General features: G+C 23.3%; 2 protein-coding genes across 11 annotated transcripts in view; one reads left to right on the forward strand and one right to left on the reverse strand.

Annotated features, from left to right (window-relative positions):
- Window positions 1-5,263, reverse strand: part of LOC117168666 (protein polybromo-1) — a 149,023-nt gene extending 143,760 nt beyond the window's left edge. For 8 of the 9 annotated variants that reach the window (XM_033354525.1, XM_033355018.1, XM_033354862.1 and 5 more), the window contains exon 1: window positions 5,133-5,263. The gene's annotated coding sequence lies outside the window, so the exon portion shown is untranslated. Of the gene's footprint in view, window positions 1-4,602; window positions 4,701-5,132 lie in introns of those variants that run through there. The other variant, XM_033354444.1, reaches the window with a different exon arrangement.
- A 4,201-nt stretch (window positions 5,264-9,464) lies between these two features.
- Window positions 9,465-18,473, forward strand: part of LOC117172967 (sin3 histone deacetylase corepressor complex component SDS3) — a 30,102-nt gene continuing 21,093 nt past the window's right edge. For both annotated transcript variants that reach the window (XM_033361297.1, XM_033361304.1), the window contains exons 1-2: window positions 9,465-9,715; window positions 18,257-18,317. In XM_033361297.1, the coding sequence (XP_033217188.1) occupies window positions 9,592-9,715; window positions 18,257-18,317 (185 nt within the window). In that variant the 5' untranslated portion in view covers window positions 9,465-9,591. The remainder of the gene's footprint in view (window positions 9,716-18,256; window positions 18,318-18,473) is intronic.

Consider the following 18,473-nt stretch of genomic DNA (forward strand, 5'->3'; position numbering starts at 1 on the left):
TATGTGGAAATTTAACTATTTGGTTGCAAATTTATATGTTTTGTTGAGAATTCATATTAATTTTTTCAGTGGAAAATTTAACTATTTGGTTAGAAATTTACGTATTTTGTTGAGAATTCCACCATTCGAGTATAAAAATTAATCTTTTCGTTTGCAAATTCAATTATTATTTAGTTGAAGATTTATGTAATTTTTTGAAAAATTCGTTTTTTTTTTGGTTAAAAATGTATGTATTTTGTTAAAAATTCTGCTTTTCTGGCAGAAAATTAACCCTTTTGGTTAAAAATTCAATTATTTGGTTAAAAATTCTTCTTTTTTGATAGAAAATTAATATTTTTGGATTAAAACTCAAGTATTTGGTTAAAATTTAATGTATATTATTGAGAAATCATCTTTTTTGCGAAAACATTAATCTTTTTCGTTAAAAAGATATATCTATTTTGTTGAAAACTCAAGTATTTGTTTAAAATTTAATGTACTTCATTTAGAATCAATCTTTTTTTGGTAGAAAATTAATCTTTTCGATTAAAAATGTATAGATTTTGTTAAAAGTTCTGCCTTTCTGGTGAAAAATTAACCTTCTTGGTTGAAAATTGAATTATTTGTTAAAAACTCTTCTTTTCTGGTAGGAAATTAAACTTTTTGTTTGCAAATTCAACCATTTGTTTAAAAATTTGTTGAAGATTCGTCTTTCTGATAGAAAATTAATCTTTTTCGTTAAAAATGTATGTATTTTGTTAAAAATTCTGCTTTTCTGGCAGAAAATTAACCTTTTTAGTTAAAAATTCAATTATTTGTTTGAAGATTCTTTGTTTTTGGTAGAAAATTAATCTTCTTCGATTAGAACACAAGTATTTGGTTCAAAATTTGATGTACTTTATTTAGAATTAAACTTTTTCGTTAAAAATATTTATGTATTTTGTTCATAATTCATATCTTTTGTGAAAAAATTCATCTTTTTTGATAGAAAATTAAACTTTTTGTGAAAAATTCAATTATTTGTTTGAAGATTCTTTGTTTTTGGTAGAAGATTTATCTTCTTCGATTAGAACACAAGTATTCGATTCAAAATTTAATGTATTTTGTTTGGAATTAATCTTCTTCGTTAAAAATACATGTATTTTGTACAGAATTTATATTTTTTGGGAGAAAATTAATCTTTTTGGTGGAAAATTTAACTACTTTGTTGCAAATTTACGTATTTCGATGAGAAATCATATTTTTGCTTCAAAGTTCAACTGCTTGTCTAAAAATCGATATATTTTGTTGAAAATTCTTCTGTCAGGGTAGAAAATTAATATTATTAGTTTCAAATCCAGGTATTTGATTATACGTGTATGTATTTTATGGAGAAGTCATCTTTTTTGGTATAACATTTATCTTTTTGGTAGAAAATTCCATTATTTGGTTAAACATGTATGTATTTTGTTGAAAATTCTGCTTTTCTGGTAGAAAATTAACCTATTTGGTTAAAAATTCTTCTTTTTTCAAAGAAGATTAATCTTCTTCGTTAAAAATGTATGTACTTTATTGAGAATTTATATTTTTTTGGTGAAAATTGATTTTTTGTGTGGAAAATTTGACTTTTTGGCTCTAAATTTACGTATTTTGTTGATAATTCATCTTTTTGGGTAGAAAATGAAACTTTTTGGTTGAAAATTCAATTATTTAATTAAAGTAATATATATTTTGTTGGAAATTTTTATCTTCTGGTAGAAAATTAATCTTACTAGTTAAAAATCCAATTACTTGATTAAATTTGTACGTATTTAGTTGAGAACTCGTCTTTGTTGATATAAAATTAATCTTTTTGCTGACAAAATCAATTGTTTGGCTAAAAATGTGTGTAATTTGTTGAAAATACATATTTTCGGTTAAAAACGTATATATTTTGTTGAAAATTAACCTTTTTGGTTAAAAATGTATGCATTTTGTAAATAAATTCTGCTTTTCTGGTAGAAAATTAATCTTTTTGTTTTAAAACTCAAATATTTGGTTGAAACGTATTGAATTTTATTTAGAATTAATCTTTTTTTGTAAAAAATTAATCTTCTTCGTTAAAAATATATGTATTTTAAAGAGAATTTATATTTTTTGGGGGGAAATTATTGTTTTTGGTGGAAAATTTAACTATTTTGTTGCAAAGTTGCATATTTTGTCGATAATTCATCTTTTTGGTTAAAAATTCAACAATCTGTCTAAAAATCGATTAATTTTGTTGAAAATTCGCCTAGCATGATTAAAAATTAATCTTATTAGTTTCAAATCCAAGTATTTGATTAAATGCGTATGTATTTTATTGACGTATCATATTTGTTTATATAAAATTAATCTTTTTGGTGGGAAACTTAACTATTTGGTTAAAAAATTAGGTAATTTGTCAAAAATTCGTCTTTTTGTTTAAAAAAATCAATCTTTTTGATTAAGAATGTATGTAATTTGTTCAAATAACGGCTTTTCTGGTTGAAAATTCATCATTTTGGTTGAAAATTCTTTTTTTTTCTGCCCGGAAATTAATATTCTTGGTTTAAATTCAATTATTTGTTGAACTTTAATGTATTTCATTCGGAATTTTTTTTTCTCAGAAAAGTAAATTTAAAATCCAAATATTCGATTAAATTTAAATGTGTTTGGCTAAGAATGCATATTTTTGGTAGAAAATTAAACTTTTCGTTTGCAAATTCAATTATTATTTGGTTAAAGATTTATGTAATTTTTTGAAAAATTCGTCTTTTTGGTGGAAAATTAATCTTTTTGGTTCAAAATTTATGTATTTTGTTGAAAATTCTGCTTTTGCGGTGGAAAATTAACCTTCTTGGTTGAAAATTCAATTATTTGGTCAAAAGTTCTTTTTTATAGAAAATTAATCTTCGTTAAAAATATATGAATTTGTTGAGAATTCATAGTTTTTGGGCAAAAATTATTCTTTTTTTGGTAAAAAATTAAATTATTTGCTTGAACATGTATGTTATTTGTTAAAAATTCTTCTCTTCTGATAGAGAATTAAACTTTTTAGTTACAAATTCAATGATTTGTTTAAAAATGTATGTAATTTGTTGAAAATTTGTCCTTCTGGTAAAAAATTAATCTGTTTGGTTAAAAATATACGTGTTTTGTTGAGAATTCATATTTTTGGTTCAAAATTCCAATATTTGTCTAAAAATTGATGTATTTTGTTGAAAATTCTTCTTTTTTTATAAAAAATTATTCTGCTTGGATTAAAACTCCAGTATTTGGTTAAAATTTAATGTACTTGATTTATAATCAAACCTTTTTGGGAGAAAATGAATCTTTTTTGGTAAAAATGTTTGTGTTTTATTGAGGACTTATATTTTTTGGGTGAAAATTAATTTTTTTGGTGGAAAATTTAACTATTTGTTTAGAAATTTACGTACTTTGTTGAGAATTTAACCTTTCGAGTATAAAAATTAATCTTTTTGTTAACGAATTCAATTATTTCGTTAAAATTTGGTGTCATTTGCTAAAAACTCATCTTTTCGGTTAGAAATGTATATATTTTGTTAAAAATTCTGCCTTTCTGGTAAAAAATTAACCTTTTTGGTTGAAAATGCAATTATTTGGTTAAAACTTTGTACTTTTTGGTAGAAAATTAATTTTCTTGGTTTGAAACTCATTGGTTAAAATTTAATTTAGTTTATTTAGAATAAATAGTTTTTGGGAAAAAATTATTATTTTTTGGTAGAAAATTTAACTATTTGGTTGCAAATTTACGTACTTTGTTGAGAAATCATCTTTGTTGGTATAAAATTGATCTTTTTGGAGGCAAATTAAATTATTTGGTCAAAAATGTATGTATTTTTCTGAAAATTCTGCTTTTCTGGTAGAAAATTAACCTTTTTGGTTGAAAATTCTTCTTTTTTATAGAAAATTAATATTCTTGGATTAAAACTCATTTATTTGGTTAAAAATTAAATGTATTTTATTTAAAATCAGTCTTTTTTGGGAGAAAATTAATCTTCTTTGTTAAAAATATGTGTATTTGTTGAGAATTTGTATTTTGTGTGGAAAATTAAACTACTTTGTTACAAAATTTACGCATTTTGTTAAGAATTCTACCTTTCGAGTACAAAAATTAATCTTCTTGCTGAAAAATTCAATTATTTGGTTAAAAATTGAGGTAATTTGTCAAAAATTCATCTTTTTGGTGAAAAAATTAATCTTTTTGGTTAAGAATGTATGTATTTTTTTCTCAAAATTCGGCTTTTCTGTTAGAAACTTAAACTTTTTGGTTGAATATTCATTGATTTGGTTAAAAATTCTTATTTTTGGTATAGTGCCATCGTTTAAAACTGTCAAATAACCCACGGTTCGAAAGTCAGAAAAATTGAAATTTTCTTCAATCAAAATTCTTTTAACAGCTGTGTTCGTGTATGTGTGCAATTTCTAATTACTTACATCGTATAATATTATTATTGTACCCTGAAAGTCCAGTTTCCTCAATTTCTCGGAACTTGAAAACCCTCAAAAACTAAATCGAACCCGAAACCAAAATACAGTTTTCACATCAGACATTAAACAACCAAAATTTGTTCACTTCCCTCAAGTCTAGCCACTCCGTAAATTAATATATTATTAGCAAACCTCTAGACTTGAACTGATCTCCAGAAATGAGGTTTTTTCCGGTATATAAAAAGTCTCAAATGCTCGCAACTGCCAAATAAACACTCGATTTTTCGTCCGCAATACTGAACCGAAATTCAGAACGAGAAATAAAAGGAAACGCGAGAATTGGAGGCTAACGCGAGTTTTGACGCGTTTCCCGTGCCTCTCGCTCGCCAGGAAATTTCGCGGTCGCCGCCATGACAAGAGCTTCTGTCGAGTCAACTCTCGGGTGAAAAATGCTCCGCAAGGTAATCACTCTGCGGATAGAGTCGAGGGAATAGGAAGGTTTGCGGATGGAGTTCCGTGTTCGAGAGAGAGCTTTTGCAAAGACGGGAAACGTCCAGGAACGATCGATCTTCGAAGACGTTTCGCCGCCAAGGCGCAACTCCCTCGTCTGGGGCTTAAACGGCGGCGGCGGCGACAGTGGCGGCGGTAGGGTCCCATACTTGTAAATCGGAAATCGGTCACGTGACAAATTGCTACTTTCCACAATTCAATCTATCGCTCACCTGTATTTGATTAACTTCAAGAAAGCAAGCTTGAAATTGCAACAGATTCCCGGGGATGAGTGAAAAAACAAGATTTCGGTCTCATTTAATGTCCACGGTGACACACGCACAACTCGGTTCACTCGGTTGACGCCATGATGCGCGATGCGATTGTAGCGATAGTGGTTTACAGTTTTACACACTACACGCGCCACATAGGCGAAAGAAGAAATGAAAAGCAAATAAAGTTGGTCGGTAATACAGATTTTAGTTATCGCTTGGAAGTGTGCTTACCGACTGATGGTACTTTGCTCCGAGTCGGTAAAATGGGGTTCTTGCCGTGTTCCCAACTTTCGCATGTTGCGATACTGCGCTTGCCCTGCGCAGCGCTCTCATTGGTAGCTTTTGGCGCACGGTTTAAATCGGGTATAATTGACAATTATTAATAATAAACAACATTATTATTATAAATTGTAAATTAATATCAGAAATTACTTAATTTGTGTTTTAAGGCTCTAAAAAAATACCAGAGAGTATTTTTTTAAACTAATAGCACTTTTTTCTTTCAATTCAAAAGATGAATTTATATTTCATTAACAAAGGTTTTTGAATAACAAAAATGTTTACTTTTTCTCATTATGAGCATCATTATGTTACGTCTCTAAATTGGGAAGAACTGTTTTCAACTGAAAACTTTATTTTCAGGTGTTTATCTACTATGATTGTTTTTTGCAATGAAGATTTGTATACGAAATTATGCAAATATTCATATATATTATATTAAATGTCAGAAATATATTAATTTAAAAATTAGTTGGTGAAATATAAGTTAGTGTTTGGAACTAAAAAACAATTAATCAAAAAATATAGGCATTTCACTTTTTTCTGATCATCTATTTAAGTTAATGATAAAAGTTTATAGTTTATTTGTAAAAAAGATTATGAAGGAGTAAGTCTTTCAGATTGTGAAGAGAAAATTTAATATTTTAATTATTGATCAGTTTTTGTAGAGTAATTCTGAAGTTCAAAAAAACATGATTATCGCCAAATAGTTTAAATTTTAACTAAAAAAATTTAATTTTTAACAAAAAATAAAATGGTAAATTTCAAAAAAATTTGTCAATTTTAAACTAAATAGAAATGAATTTTCAAAGAAAAAAATTTCAACCATTAATTAAATAATTCCATTTTCAAGTAAAGAATTGAATTTTCATCAGCATAGTTCAACTTTCCACCCAAAAAGTATTTTTGCACAGAAAAAATAAAAACTTGAACAAAAGAAATAAATTTAAAATTTACAAACAAAAATAATAATACTCTACCAAAAAAGGTTAATTTCCAACCACGTAGTTGAATTTCTGACTAAAAAAAAATATTCAACCAAAAATATGGAGAAGTTAAATTTTGAAACAAAGAACTGAATTTTAAAAAAATTTGGATTTTAAAACAAACCATTGACTACCTAAAAGATGAATTTTTAGTTAGAAAAATTAATTTTTTACAAAAAAAGGAATTTTAAACACAATAGTCCTATTTTTAACCAAAAATATTGAGTTAATATTTTCTTTTAAAACATTAATTTGAATAGATTTTTAATTCAGAAAAATTAATTTTCGACACATAAAAACATATATCCAACAAAATAGTCAAATTTTCAACAAAAAATGGTATAGTTAAATTTTAAGTTAAAAAATTAATTTGCATCGATAGAAAAAAATATTTATTTAAAATTATAGTTTAATTTTCAACCAAAGAAATACATTTTCAACTAAAAATAAACTTTCAACACAAAATGGAATAGTCAATTAATAGTTCATTCGTATGAAAAATAGAATTTCAACAACATTGCTCAATTTTCAAACAAAGAAATTAATTTTCGACGAAAAAAGAAAAAGTATTAGTTGACAAATTAATTTAAAAATAATAATATAAATTTCAACCATCCAAAATATGAATGTTTAATGCAAAAAAATTGTTTTCAAGAAAAAAAATCGAATATTTATTTCACATAATGGTTTAATTTTCAACAAAAGAAATTAATTTTTCAACTAAAAAAATAACAAAAAATCATTCACTACACAAAAGATGTGTTTTTAATTTAAAAAAAAATATTTTTTTAACAAAAAAACTAATTAAAGAAAAGTCAAATCTTTCACCAAAAATTAATTTACAAGCAAAAAGAATAATACAATACCAAAAAAGATGAACTTCAAACAAAATACATGAGTTTTCAAAAACGTAATTGAATTTTTAACTAAAAAAATACTTTACTAAACATTAATTTTAAAACACAAAATCACGTACTACTCGAAATACGTATTTTCTGTTTATAAAGCTAATTTTCAACAACAAAGAAAAATTATTTTTCAAGAAAATAGTCGAATTGACAACCAAAAATGGAATAGTTTCATTTTCAATTAAAAAACTTAATTTTTAATGAATGAAATGAGTTTTCCACTTAAAAATAAACTTTCAACCAACATTGAAACAGTTAGTTGTTCAGATAAAATTAGAATTTTTGACACAGTTCAATTTTCAACCAAAGAAACTAATTTTCAACAAAAATAAAAAAAATTTCATTAAAAAAATTAATTTTTAAGCAAAAAAAAAGGAAGAAGTTTCAAGAAAATAGTTAAAATTTCAACCGCAGAAATTAATGTGTGAACAAAAGGAATAATAATAGTAAGTTACATCAGGTGAAATTGTCAGTTACAGAAATTAATTTTCTACAAGAAAAAGAAAATATTTATCGAACATAATTTTCAACGAATGAAATGAATTTTTATCTGAAGCACATAATTTTTTAAGAAATATTTAAATAGCTGATTATTTAGTTCAATAAATAATGCTTTAAAAAACATTTCTTTGACATAATAGATTAATTTTCAACAAAAGGCATAAATTTACAAATAAAAAATTAACTCTGAACCAAAAATGAAATCAGTTGAATTTTCAGATGAAAAATTAAATTTTCTAACAACATAGTTCAATTTTGAACAATAGAAAATAATTTTCAACGAGTAAAGAAAAATTTTCACTTGAAAAATTAATTTTCCAACAAAAAAAATTTATTTTATTTTAAATAGTCCAAATTTCAAACAAAGAATAAAATTCACAAAGAAAAAGGATAATACTCTACCAAAAAAGATAAATTTTCAACAAGATACATGAATTATCAATTACCTGGTTGAATTTTCAATTAAAAATGATACACTTTTATCCAAAAATATAATAGTTAAATTTTCAATAAAAAAATAATGTTTAACAAAATAAATCGAAGCTTAAAAAAATATTCAAATTTTGAACCAAAGTATGGATTTTCATACGAATAATTCACTACCAAAAATGAATCTCCGATTTGAAAGAATTAATAAAAAAAAATTAACATAATAGTTTAATTTTCTACCAAAAATAACAACAACAATAACATAATAGTTCGAATCTCAATGAATGAAATGAAGTTTCAACTAAAAGGAGTATTTTTGAAAGAATATTAAATAGGTAAAAATTTAGTCGGAAAAATTGATTAGAAAAAAAAAAATAATTTTCCAAAAAATTGATAAATTTTCAAAAAGACTTCAAAAAGAATGAATTTTCAACAGTATATTTGAATTGTGAGCTAAAATAGATAAATTTTAAACGAACATATTAATTTGTAGAATAAAATTTTCGGTAAAAATAATATAAAGGTTTTTAAACAAATTAGTTAAAATTTAATTTTTAATTATCAAAATTTCAATTCCCCATTTTTTTATTATTACTGTTCCAAGACTGTACAAATACAGAAATCAAGTAGAAAATTTTAGAAATGATATAAATAACATAATGCAATGTTGTATGTTTCTAAATTTTTCTAATTACAAAAAAAAATTGTTTCGTGGTTCTAAAATATTTTTAAAATGGTGGTAAGATAGAAATCCGGTAGTAAGACCAGAGATGGTATGACAATTACAACAATTTAAAATTGTTCCAAAAATAATTTTGTCTGTGCTTGAAAACATTCAGGAGCACACAAACTTTCTTCAGTTTTTATTTAATTTGCGAAGTATTATTATTGTCCCCAGGGTGATTTGGTTATGAAATAATTAGTTAGTTACCATACGAGCAATATTAGTTTCTCTTAAATTTTCAGTTTTTTATGCTTCTTGCTTAAACTTAAAAAAAAATAATAAAAAACACAAAACTTATCCGGACTTGACATTTTTAAAGGAAATAAAAAAATTCGTTAAAATAGAAATTAAATTTTCATAAATTAGGTGGATTTCTGCAGTATTTTGGGAGTAACTTTTAGTTTCAGGAATTGACGTTGTCCGAACGGGAGCGCGGTGTTGACGACACATAACCTTTAAAAAATGGAGTCAGTGTCAGTTCAGTCAGTTGTCAGTTTATAGCTTTATCAATTAGTGTTGACAGTATTTTCATCGATGCATCGATATTTCATATAGCCTAAACTTAGAATAGTTTTTTATTTAATTAAAAAATGTCTTATCAAGGATCGCCTTTTTCAACCGCTTACGGTCAAGATGATTTTGAGATGGACGAGGAAAATGAAGAATATATGGATGACAACAGAGATGTCGGGGAGCAGGATGAAAGCGATGAAGGTATTTCATTTTTTAAACTCATTTTTACTTTATTTCTCTGCAAAACTCAGTATTTTCAGGGGGTTTTCTAACCTGGAAAATCCTGGAATTTTAAGGCAATTTCTGGTAAAGTCAGGAAATTTTTTGGAGCGCGTGCTCATTTTTTTTCGACTTATAATCTAAAATTAAAAGGGTGGCCGCTTTCCTGGAATACGGAGAATTTTATGAGAACGGGAAAAACCGGGAAATGACAGTGAATTTATTTTTTACCGGGAATTGAGGAGTTAAGAACTCACCAGAGTGCGCGATTAGTTCGGAGAGTAGTGCGAAAATTCAAATTTAATATATGAAAAATAGATTTTGTTATACCAATTATTATTAAAAGTTCGTAGTTTATTTTTAAAACGAAATAAAAGATTTAATAATTCAGTTTAAAAATAAAATTTTTTAAATTTCGAGTAATATGTTTTATTATAAATTCATGTATTTTATTGAAATGTCGTCTTTTTGTTACAAATTATTTTTCTTAGTTGGAAAATCATTTCTTTGTCAAACTCAATTTTTTTTCAATTTGATATATTTTATTTAGAATTCATCTTTTTGGAGGAAAATTCATCTTTTTGGCGGAAAAATCAATTTTTTGTTAAAAATTCCTCATTTGTACTAAAAAATTAATCTTTTTGATGAAAAATTGAACTATTTAGTTACAAATTCATATATTTTGTTGAAATTTATCCTTTTCTGGTAAAAAATTAATCTTCTTATTTTAAAATCCAATTCTTTGATTAAAATTGTATGTGTTTTGTTGGTGGAAAGTTCCACTAGTTGGTTAAAAATTAATGTATTTCGTTTAAAATTCTTCTTTTCTGGTGGAAAATTAACCTTCTTCGTTTAAAACTCAATTATTTGGTTAAAATTGATGTATTTTGTGGAAAATTCTTCATTTGTGGTAGAAAATTAATCTTCTTGGTTTAAAATTCAATTATTTAGTTAAAATTTGATGTATTCTTTTTAGAATTCATATTTTTTGGTAGAAAATTAATCTTTTTGATGGAAATTTCAACCATTTGTTTAAAATTGATGTATTTTGTTGAAAATTCGTCAGTTTTAGTAGAAAATTAATCTTTTTGGCAGAAAATTCTATTTTTTGTTAAAAATTCTTCATTTGTACTAAAAAATTAATCTTCTTGGTGGAAAATTCAACTATTTGATTATAAATGTATGTATTTTGTTAAAATTTCTCCTTTTCTGGTAAAAAATTAATCTTCTTATTTTAAAATCCGAATTCTTTGATTAAAATTGTGTGTGTTTTGTTGGTGGAAAGTTCAACTAGTTGGTTAAAAATTAATGTATTTCGTTTAAAATTCTTCTTTTCTGAGGAAAAATTAACCTTCTCTGTTTAAAACCCAATTATTTGGTTAAAATTGATGTATTTTGTTGAAAATTCTTCATTTGTGGTAGAAAATTAATCTTTTAGGCGGAAAATTCGATTTTTGGTTAAAATTAAATTATTTAGTTAAAATTTGATGTCTTTTCTTGAGAATTTATATTTTTTAGTAGAAAATTAATCTTTTTAATGAAAATTTCAACCATTTGTTTAAAATTGATGTATTTTGTTGAAATTTCTCCTTTTCTGGTAAAAAAATTAATCTTCTTATTTTAAAATCCAATTCTTTGATTAAAATTGTATGTGTTTTGTTGGTGGAAAATTCCACTAGTTGCTTAAAAATTCATGCATTTTCTTTAAAACTCTTCTTCTCTGGTGGAAAATTAACCTTCTTCGTTTAAAACTCAATTATTTGGTTCAAATTGATGTATTTTGTTGAAAATTCGTTATTTTTAGTGGAAAATTAATCTTTTTGTCGGAAAATTCTATTTTTTTTATTAAACATTCTTCATTTGTACTAAAAAATCAATCTTTTTGTGGGAAAATTCTTCTTTCCTAACAGAAAATATTTGTTTTAAATTGAGGTATTTTGTTAAAAATTCATTTTTTTTGGTAGAAAATTAATCTTTTTGGTTGAAATTTCAACTGTCTGTTTAAAATTGATGTATTTTGTTGAAAATTCGTCATTTTTAGTGGAAAATTCAACTCTTTGGTTTAAAATTGATGTATTTTGTTAAAAATTCATCTTTTTTGTTAGAAAATTAATGTTTTTGGAAGAAAATTCCACTATTTGTTTAAAATTTATGTATTTTGTTAAAAATTCATCGTTTTTGTTACAACATTAATCGTTTTGGTGGAAATTTCGGCTATTGTTTACAATTGATGATTGATTTTCTGACAGAAAATGAATGTTCTTGGTTTCAAATTCTATCGTTTATTTAAAATTTGGTGTATTTTTTTGAGAATTCATCTTTTTTGGTGAAAAATTAATCTTTTTGGTTGAAAATTCAACTGTTTGTTTTAAATTGATGTATTTTGTTGAAAATTCATCATTTGTAGTAGAAAATTAATCTTTTTGTCGGAAAATTCTATTTTTTTATTAAAAATTCTTCATTTGTACTTAAGAATTAATCTTTTTGGTGGAAAATTCTTCTTTTCTGACAGAAAATTAATCTTCTTGGTTTAAAACTCAATTATTCGGTTAAAATATTATGTATTTTATTTAGAAGTAAACTTTTTTAGTAGAAAATTAATGGTTTTGGTGGAAAACTCAATTTTTTGGTTAAAAATTCTTCATTTGTACTAAAAAAAACTGATCTTTTTGGTGGAAAATTCTTCTTTTCTGATAGAAAATTAATCATCTTGAATAAATATCAATTATTTATTTAAAATTTGATGTATTTTTTTTAGAATTCTTTGTTTTTTAGAAAATTAATCTTTTTGGTGGAAAATTCAACTATTTGTTTAAAATATATGTATTTAGATTAAAATTATTCTTTTCTGGTGGAACATTAATCTTCTTGGTTTAAAACTCAATTATTTGTTTAAAATTTGATGTATTTTATTGAGAATTCATATTTTTTAATAGAAAATTAATCTTTTTGGTGAAAAATTCCAATATTTGTTTAAAATTGATGTATTTTGTTGAAAATTTTAAATTTGTGGCAGAAAATTAATCTTTTATGTGGAAAATTTAACTGTTTGGTTAACAATTCATGTGTTTTGTTTAAAAATGTTCTTGGTAGAAAATTAATCTTTTAGGCGGAATATACAATTTTTTTGGTTAAAAATTCTTCATTTGTACTAAAAAATTAATCTTTTTGGTTGAAAATTCTTCTTTTCTGACATAAAATTAATTTTCTTGGTTTAAAAGTCAATTCTTGTGATCAAATTTGTATGTGTTTTGTTGAGAATGGAACCAAAAAGGAGACATTTTCATCTAACCATATAATTGTTTTAAAAAACAGATCAGTTTTTAACATTTTTTGAATTGGAAACTTAACTTTGCAATTTTTGGCACAAAATAATCTTTTTTAGTTGAAAAATCATGATTTTTGTGGAAAATTCGTCTTTTTTGGCAGAAAACTACTCTTTTTGGATGAGAATGTAAATTTTTTGTTGAAAAGTAAACTATTTTAGTTGAAAATTCGTTATTATATTTGAAAATTGTTTTGTTGTTGAAGATTCATCATCTTAACTGAACATTCCTTTTTTAAATGAAAAATTTAACTTTTTTTTGAAAATTATTATTTTTTAACTCAAAATTTAATTTTGTGGTTGATAATTTATAATTTTTAAAATAAAAATTCACCTCTGATTGAAAATTTAAGTATTTTGCTGAATTTTTTTTCGCTTAAAATTAAAATTTTCAACTGAAAATTTAACTATTCAATTTTGTTATTAAAAATTTGTTTTTTCACATTTTTTTTTAAGTGAAAGTTTATCTTTTTAGGTGAAAATTAATTTATTTTTGTTGAAAAATTACCTTTTTGGTATAAAATCAATCATTCCGAATGAGAATTCATATTTTTGGGTGAAAATTAAATTATTTCAGTTAAATATTGATAAATGTAGCTGAAAATTCAAGTTTGTTTTTTTTTAGAAAATATTTCTTGTTGGTTGAAGATTCATCTCTTTGTTTTAAAATTCAAATATTCCCGTTAAAGATTCGTCAATTTATTTGAAAATTCATTTTTTTCATTCATAATTAAACTATTCCAGTTGAAAAGTTAACTATTCCCGTTAAAGATTCATCATTTCAGTTGAAAATTCATTTTTTCTAGTTGAAGATTCATAATTTTTAATTAAAAATTCATCTTTTTGGTTTGATATTTAACTATTTTGGTTGCATTTTGATTATTTTTAGTTGAAAATTCGTGTATTTCAGTTAAATATTGATAAATTTAGCTGAAAATTCAAGTTTGTTTTTTGTAGAAAATATGTCTTGTTGGTTGAAGATTCATCTTTTTGGTTTGATATTTAACTATTTTGGTTGCATTTTGATTATTTTTAGTTGAAAATTCGTGTATTTTGTTCAAAGATCGTCTTTTATGATAGAAAATTAACTTTTTTGGTTGAGAAATCATTTTTTTAAATAAAATTTTATGTTTTTTGTTGAGAATTCGTCTTTTTGGTAGAAAAGTAATCTTTTTGGATGAGAATTTATATTTCTTGTTAAAAAGTAAAATATTTTAGTGGAAAATTCATTATTCTAGTTGAAAAATATTTTGTTGTTGTTGAAGATTCATAATTTTAATTGAACATTCATTTCTTTAATGAAATATTTAACTGTCATGTTGAAAGTTATTATTTTTTAACTTTAAATTCAATTTTTGGGTTGATAATTCATAATTTTTTATGAAAATTCATCTCTGATTGAAAATTTAACTATTTTGCTGAAATTTTTTTTTTTTTTTTGCTTAAAATTAAAATTTTCTACTGAAAATTTAACGATTAAATTTTGTTCTTAAAAATTCGTTTTTTTTCACATTATTTTTTTTTAATTGAAAATTTATCCTTTTCAGGTGAAAATTAATTGATTTTTGTTGAAAATTTACCTTTAATGTTTAAAATTAATCTTTCTGAATGATAATTCATATTTTTGGATAAAAATTAAATTATTTTAGTTAAAGATTGATAATTTTATTTGAAAAGTCATGTTTTTTTGTAGATAATATTTTTATTTTGTTGAAAATTCATCTCTTTGTTTAAATATTTACCTATTCCCGTTAGAAATTCATCGTTTTAGTTGAAAATTAATTTTTTTAGTTAAAGATTCATAATTTTCGTTAAAAATTCATCTCTTTGGTTGGAAATTCAACTGTTTTGATTGAATTTTTATCTTTTTCAGTTCAAAATTCCTACACTTTTTGGAGAATTCTCTTTTTTAGTATAAAACTATTCTTTTTGGATAAGAATTCATATTTCTTTTTTAAAAGTAAATTATTTTAGTGGGAAATTCATTATTCTAGTTGAAAAATATTTTGTTGTTGTAGGAGATTTATAATTTTATTTGAACATTCATTTGTTTAATGAAAAATTTAAGTATTATGTTGAAAGTTATTATTTTTCAACTAAAAATTTAACTTTTTAGTTGATAATTGATCATTTTTAATGAAAATACATCTTTTTGATGTAAAATTGAACTATTTTGCTGAAAATTCGTTTTTTTATTGTTTGTTTTTGCACATTTTTTTAAACTGAAAATTTATCTTTTTTACGTGAAAATTAATTTATTTTTGTTGAAAATTGACCTTTTTGGTATAAAATTAATCTTCTTGGTTGAAAATTCGACTATTTCCGTTAAAGATGCCTCATTTTAGTTGAAAATTTATGTATTTTGTTTAAAGTTCGTCTTTTATGATTGGAAATTAACTTCATTAGTTGAGAATTTATCTTTTTTAGTAGAAAATTCATGTTTTATGTGTGCAGATTTTGTCTTTTTTGGTAGAAAACTAATCTTTTTGGATGAGAATTTATATTTCTTGTTCAAAAGTAAACTATTTTAGTGAAAAATTAATTATTCTAGTTGAAAATTATTTTTTTTGTTGAAAATTCATAATGTTTATTGAAAATTCATTTCTTTAATAAAAAATTTAACTTTTTGTTAAACATTAATCTTCTTGATTGAAAATTCAACTATTCCTGGTAAAGATTCATGATATTAGTTGAAAATTCATTTTTTTTTACTTGAATTATTGAATTTTTTGAAAATTTATTTATTTTAGTGGAAACTTCTTTTTTTTGTTATCGTAAATTCAAATATTTCAAATATTTTTGATTTGAAAATTAATCTCTTTGTTTGAAAATCTAAAATTAATTTTCTTGGTAGAAAATTAAACTATTCCTGTGAAACATTCATCGATTTATTGGAAAATTCATCTCTTTGGTTGGTGATTTATTTTGGTTTAATTTTTATCATTTTTAGTTAAAAGTTCATGTATTTTGTTTAAATTATGATAGGAAATTAACTTTATTAGTTGAAAATTTATCTTTTTTTTTTAATTTATCTTTTCTAGCTAAAATTGCAAAACTAATTATTTGAAAATTTATTTATTTTAGTGGAAAATTATTTTTTTGAAAATTCAACTATTCCCGTTAAAAACACATCAATTTATTTGAAACTTCATCTTTTTCATTGAAAATTAAACTACTGCCGTGAAAGATTCATCATTTTAGTTGAAAATTAATTTTTTTAGTTAAAGATTTGTAATTTTTATGGAAAATTCATCGCTTTGGTGGAAAATTTAAATATTTTGGTTTGGATTTGGATTATTTTTAATTGAAAATTCATGTATTTTGTATAAAGTTCATCTTTTATGATAGAAAATTAACTTTCTTGTTTGAGAATCCATATTTTTGGTTGAAAATTTAACTATTTTTATTGAAAATTGCTTTATTCTTGTTAAAAATTATTTTTCTTGAACTGAAAATCTGACGATTCTAATGTTGGATGCAAATCGATCTTTTTTGATTGAAAATTAATCTTCTCTAGCTAAAGGTGCAAAACTAATTTTTTAAACATTTATTTATTTTAGTGGAAAATTCTTTTTTTTTTGTCGAAAATTCAACTATTCTCCTTAAAAAATCATCAATTTATTTGAAAATTAATCATTTTTATTAAAAATTTAATTATTTTGCTGAAAATATGTTGTTTTTTTTTTTGCCTAAAATTAAAATTTTCAACTGAAAATTTAACTATTGATTTTTTTTACTGAAAATTTATCCTTTTTAGGTGAAAATTAATTTATTTTGTTGAAAATTTACCTTTCCGGTATAAAATTCATCTTTCTGAATGAGAATTCATATTTTTGGGTAAAAATTAAACTATTCCAGTTAAAGATTGATAATTTAAGTCGAAAATTCGTTTTTTTATAGGAAATATTTTTTGTTTAAAAATTAATCTCATTGTTTGAAAATCTAACATTAATTTTATTTATTTGAAAATTTATCTCTTTGGTTGGAAATTTATCTATTTTGGTTTAATTTTTATCATTTTTAGTTAAAAATTCATGTATTTTTTGTATTCATGTATCATTCAAAGTTCGTCTTTTATGATAGGAAATTAACTTTATTAGTTGAGAATTTATCTTTTTTAGTTGAAAATTCATGCTTTTTTTTGTGTAGAATTCGTCGTTTTTGGCTAAAAACTAATCTTTTTGGATGCGAATTTATATTTTTTGTTAGTAAACTTTTTTGTTAGTAATCTATGTAAGTAAACTATTTTTTTCTAATTGAAGATTCATAATTTTTATTGATATTTCTACTCTTTGGTTGAAATTTTTACTATTTTATGGAAAATTGTTTTAATGTTATTGAAAATTATTATTTTTTACTGAAAATCTGACGATTCCAATCTTGGGTGAATTTTTTTTAATTCATCTTTTGTGGCTAAAAGTGCAAAACTAATTATTTGAAAATTTATTTATTTTAGTGGAAAATTAATTTTTTTTATCGAAAATTCAACTATTCCCGTTAAAAATTCATCAATTTATTTGAAAATTCATCTTTTTCATTGAAAATTAAACTATTCCCGTGAAAGATTCATCATTTTAGTTGAAAATTAATTTTTTTAGTTAAAGATTTGTAATTTTGATGGAAAATTCATCGCTTTGGTGGGAAATTGAACTATTTTGGTTTGAATTTGGATAATTTTTAATTGAAAATTAGTGTATTTTGTTGAAAGTTTATCTTTTATGATAGAAAATTAACTTTCTTGGTTGAGAATCCATATTTTTGTTTGAAAATTTAACTATTTTATCGAAAATTGCTTTATTGTTGATAAACATTATTTTTTGTTTAACTGAAAATCTGGCTATTCTAATCTTGGGTGAAAATTTATCTTTTCTAGCTAAAAGTGCAAAATTAATTATTTGAAAATTTATTAATTTTGTTGATTTCTTCTCTCTCGAAAATTCAACCAAAAAGCGTTTCAAACACTGAATTTAAAGTACATGCAGATAAAATAAAAAAGAGTTTTTATTTATTTAGTATTATTTATTTATTTAATTATTGGGTGGTGACGAATTATTCAAGAATATCTTGCAATATAAGTTGTCAAGTCTTTCTAAGTTAAACATGTTAATTAAATCCCTAAAAATGTCTAGCGTTTGTAAATAAAAAAAGACTCAGTTTAATTTTTTATAATTTGCTGAGAATAAAACTTATACTTCCAGATACTGAAGAGGCGAGTGAAACGGATATGGGAAAATCTGAATATACAGAAATTAAAGAACAGTAAGTAACAAAATTAATATTGTCTTTCGTAATATTTTTAATTGACTATTTACAAGTATAAATTAAGTAATCTTTCATTATTTTGATTGTCTATTTAGCTTTTTTAGTTTAAAATCCAACTGTTTGGTTGAAAATTAATTTTTTTATTGAAAGTTT

This window comes from Belonocnema kinseyi, chromosome 1, assembly GCF_010883055.1.
Source record: "Belonocnema kinseyi isolate 2016_QV_RU_SX_M_011 chromosome 1, B_treatae_v1, whole genome shotgun sequence".
NCBI lineage: Eukaryota > Metazoa > Arthropoda > Insecta > Hymenoptera > Cynipidae > Belonocnema > Belonocnema kinseyi.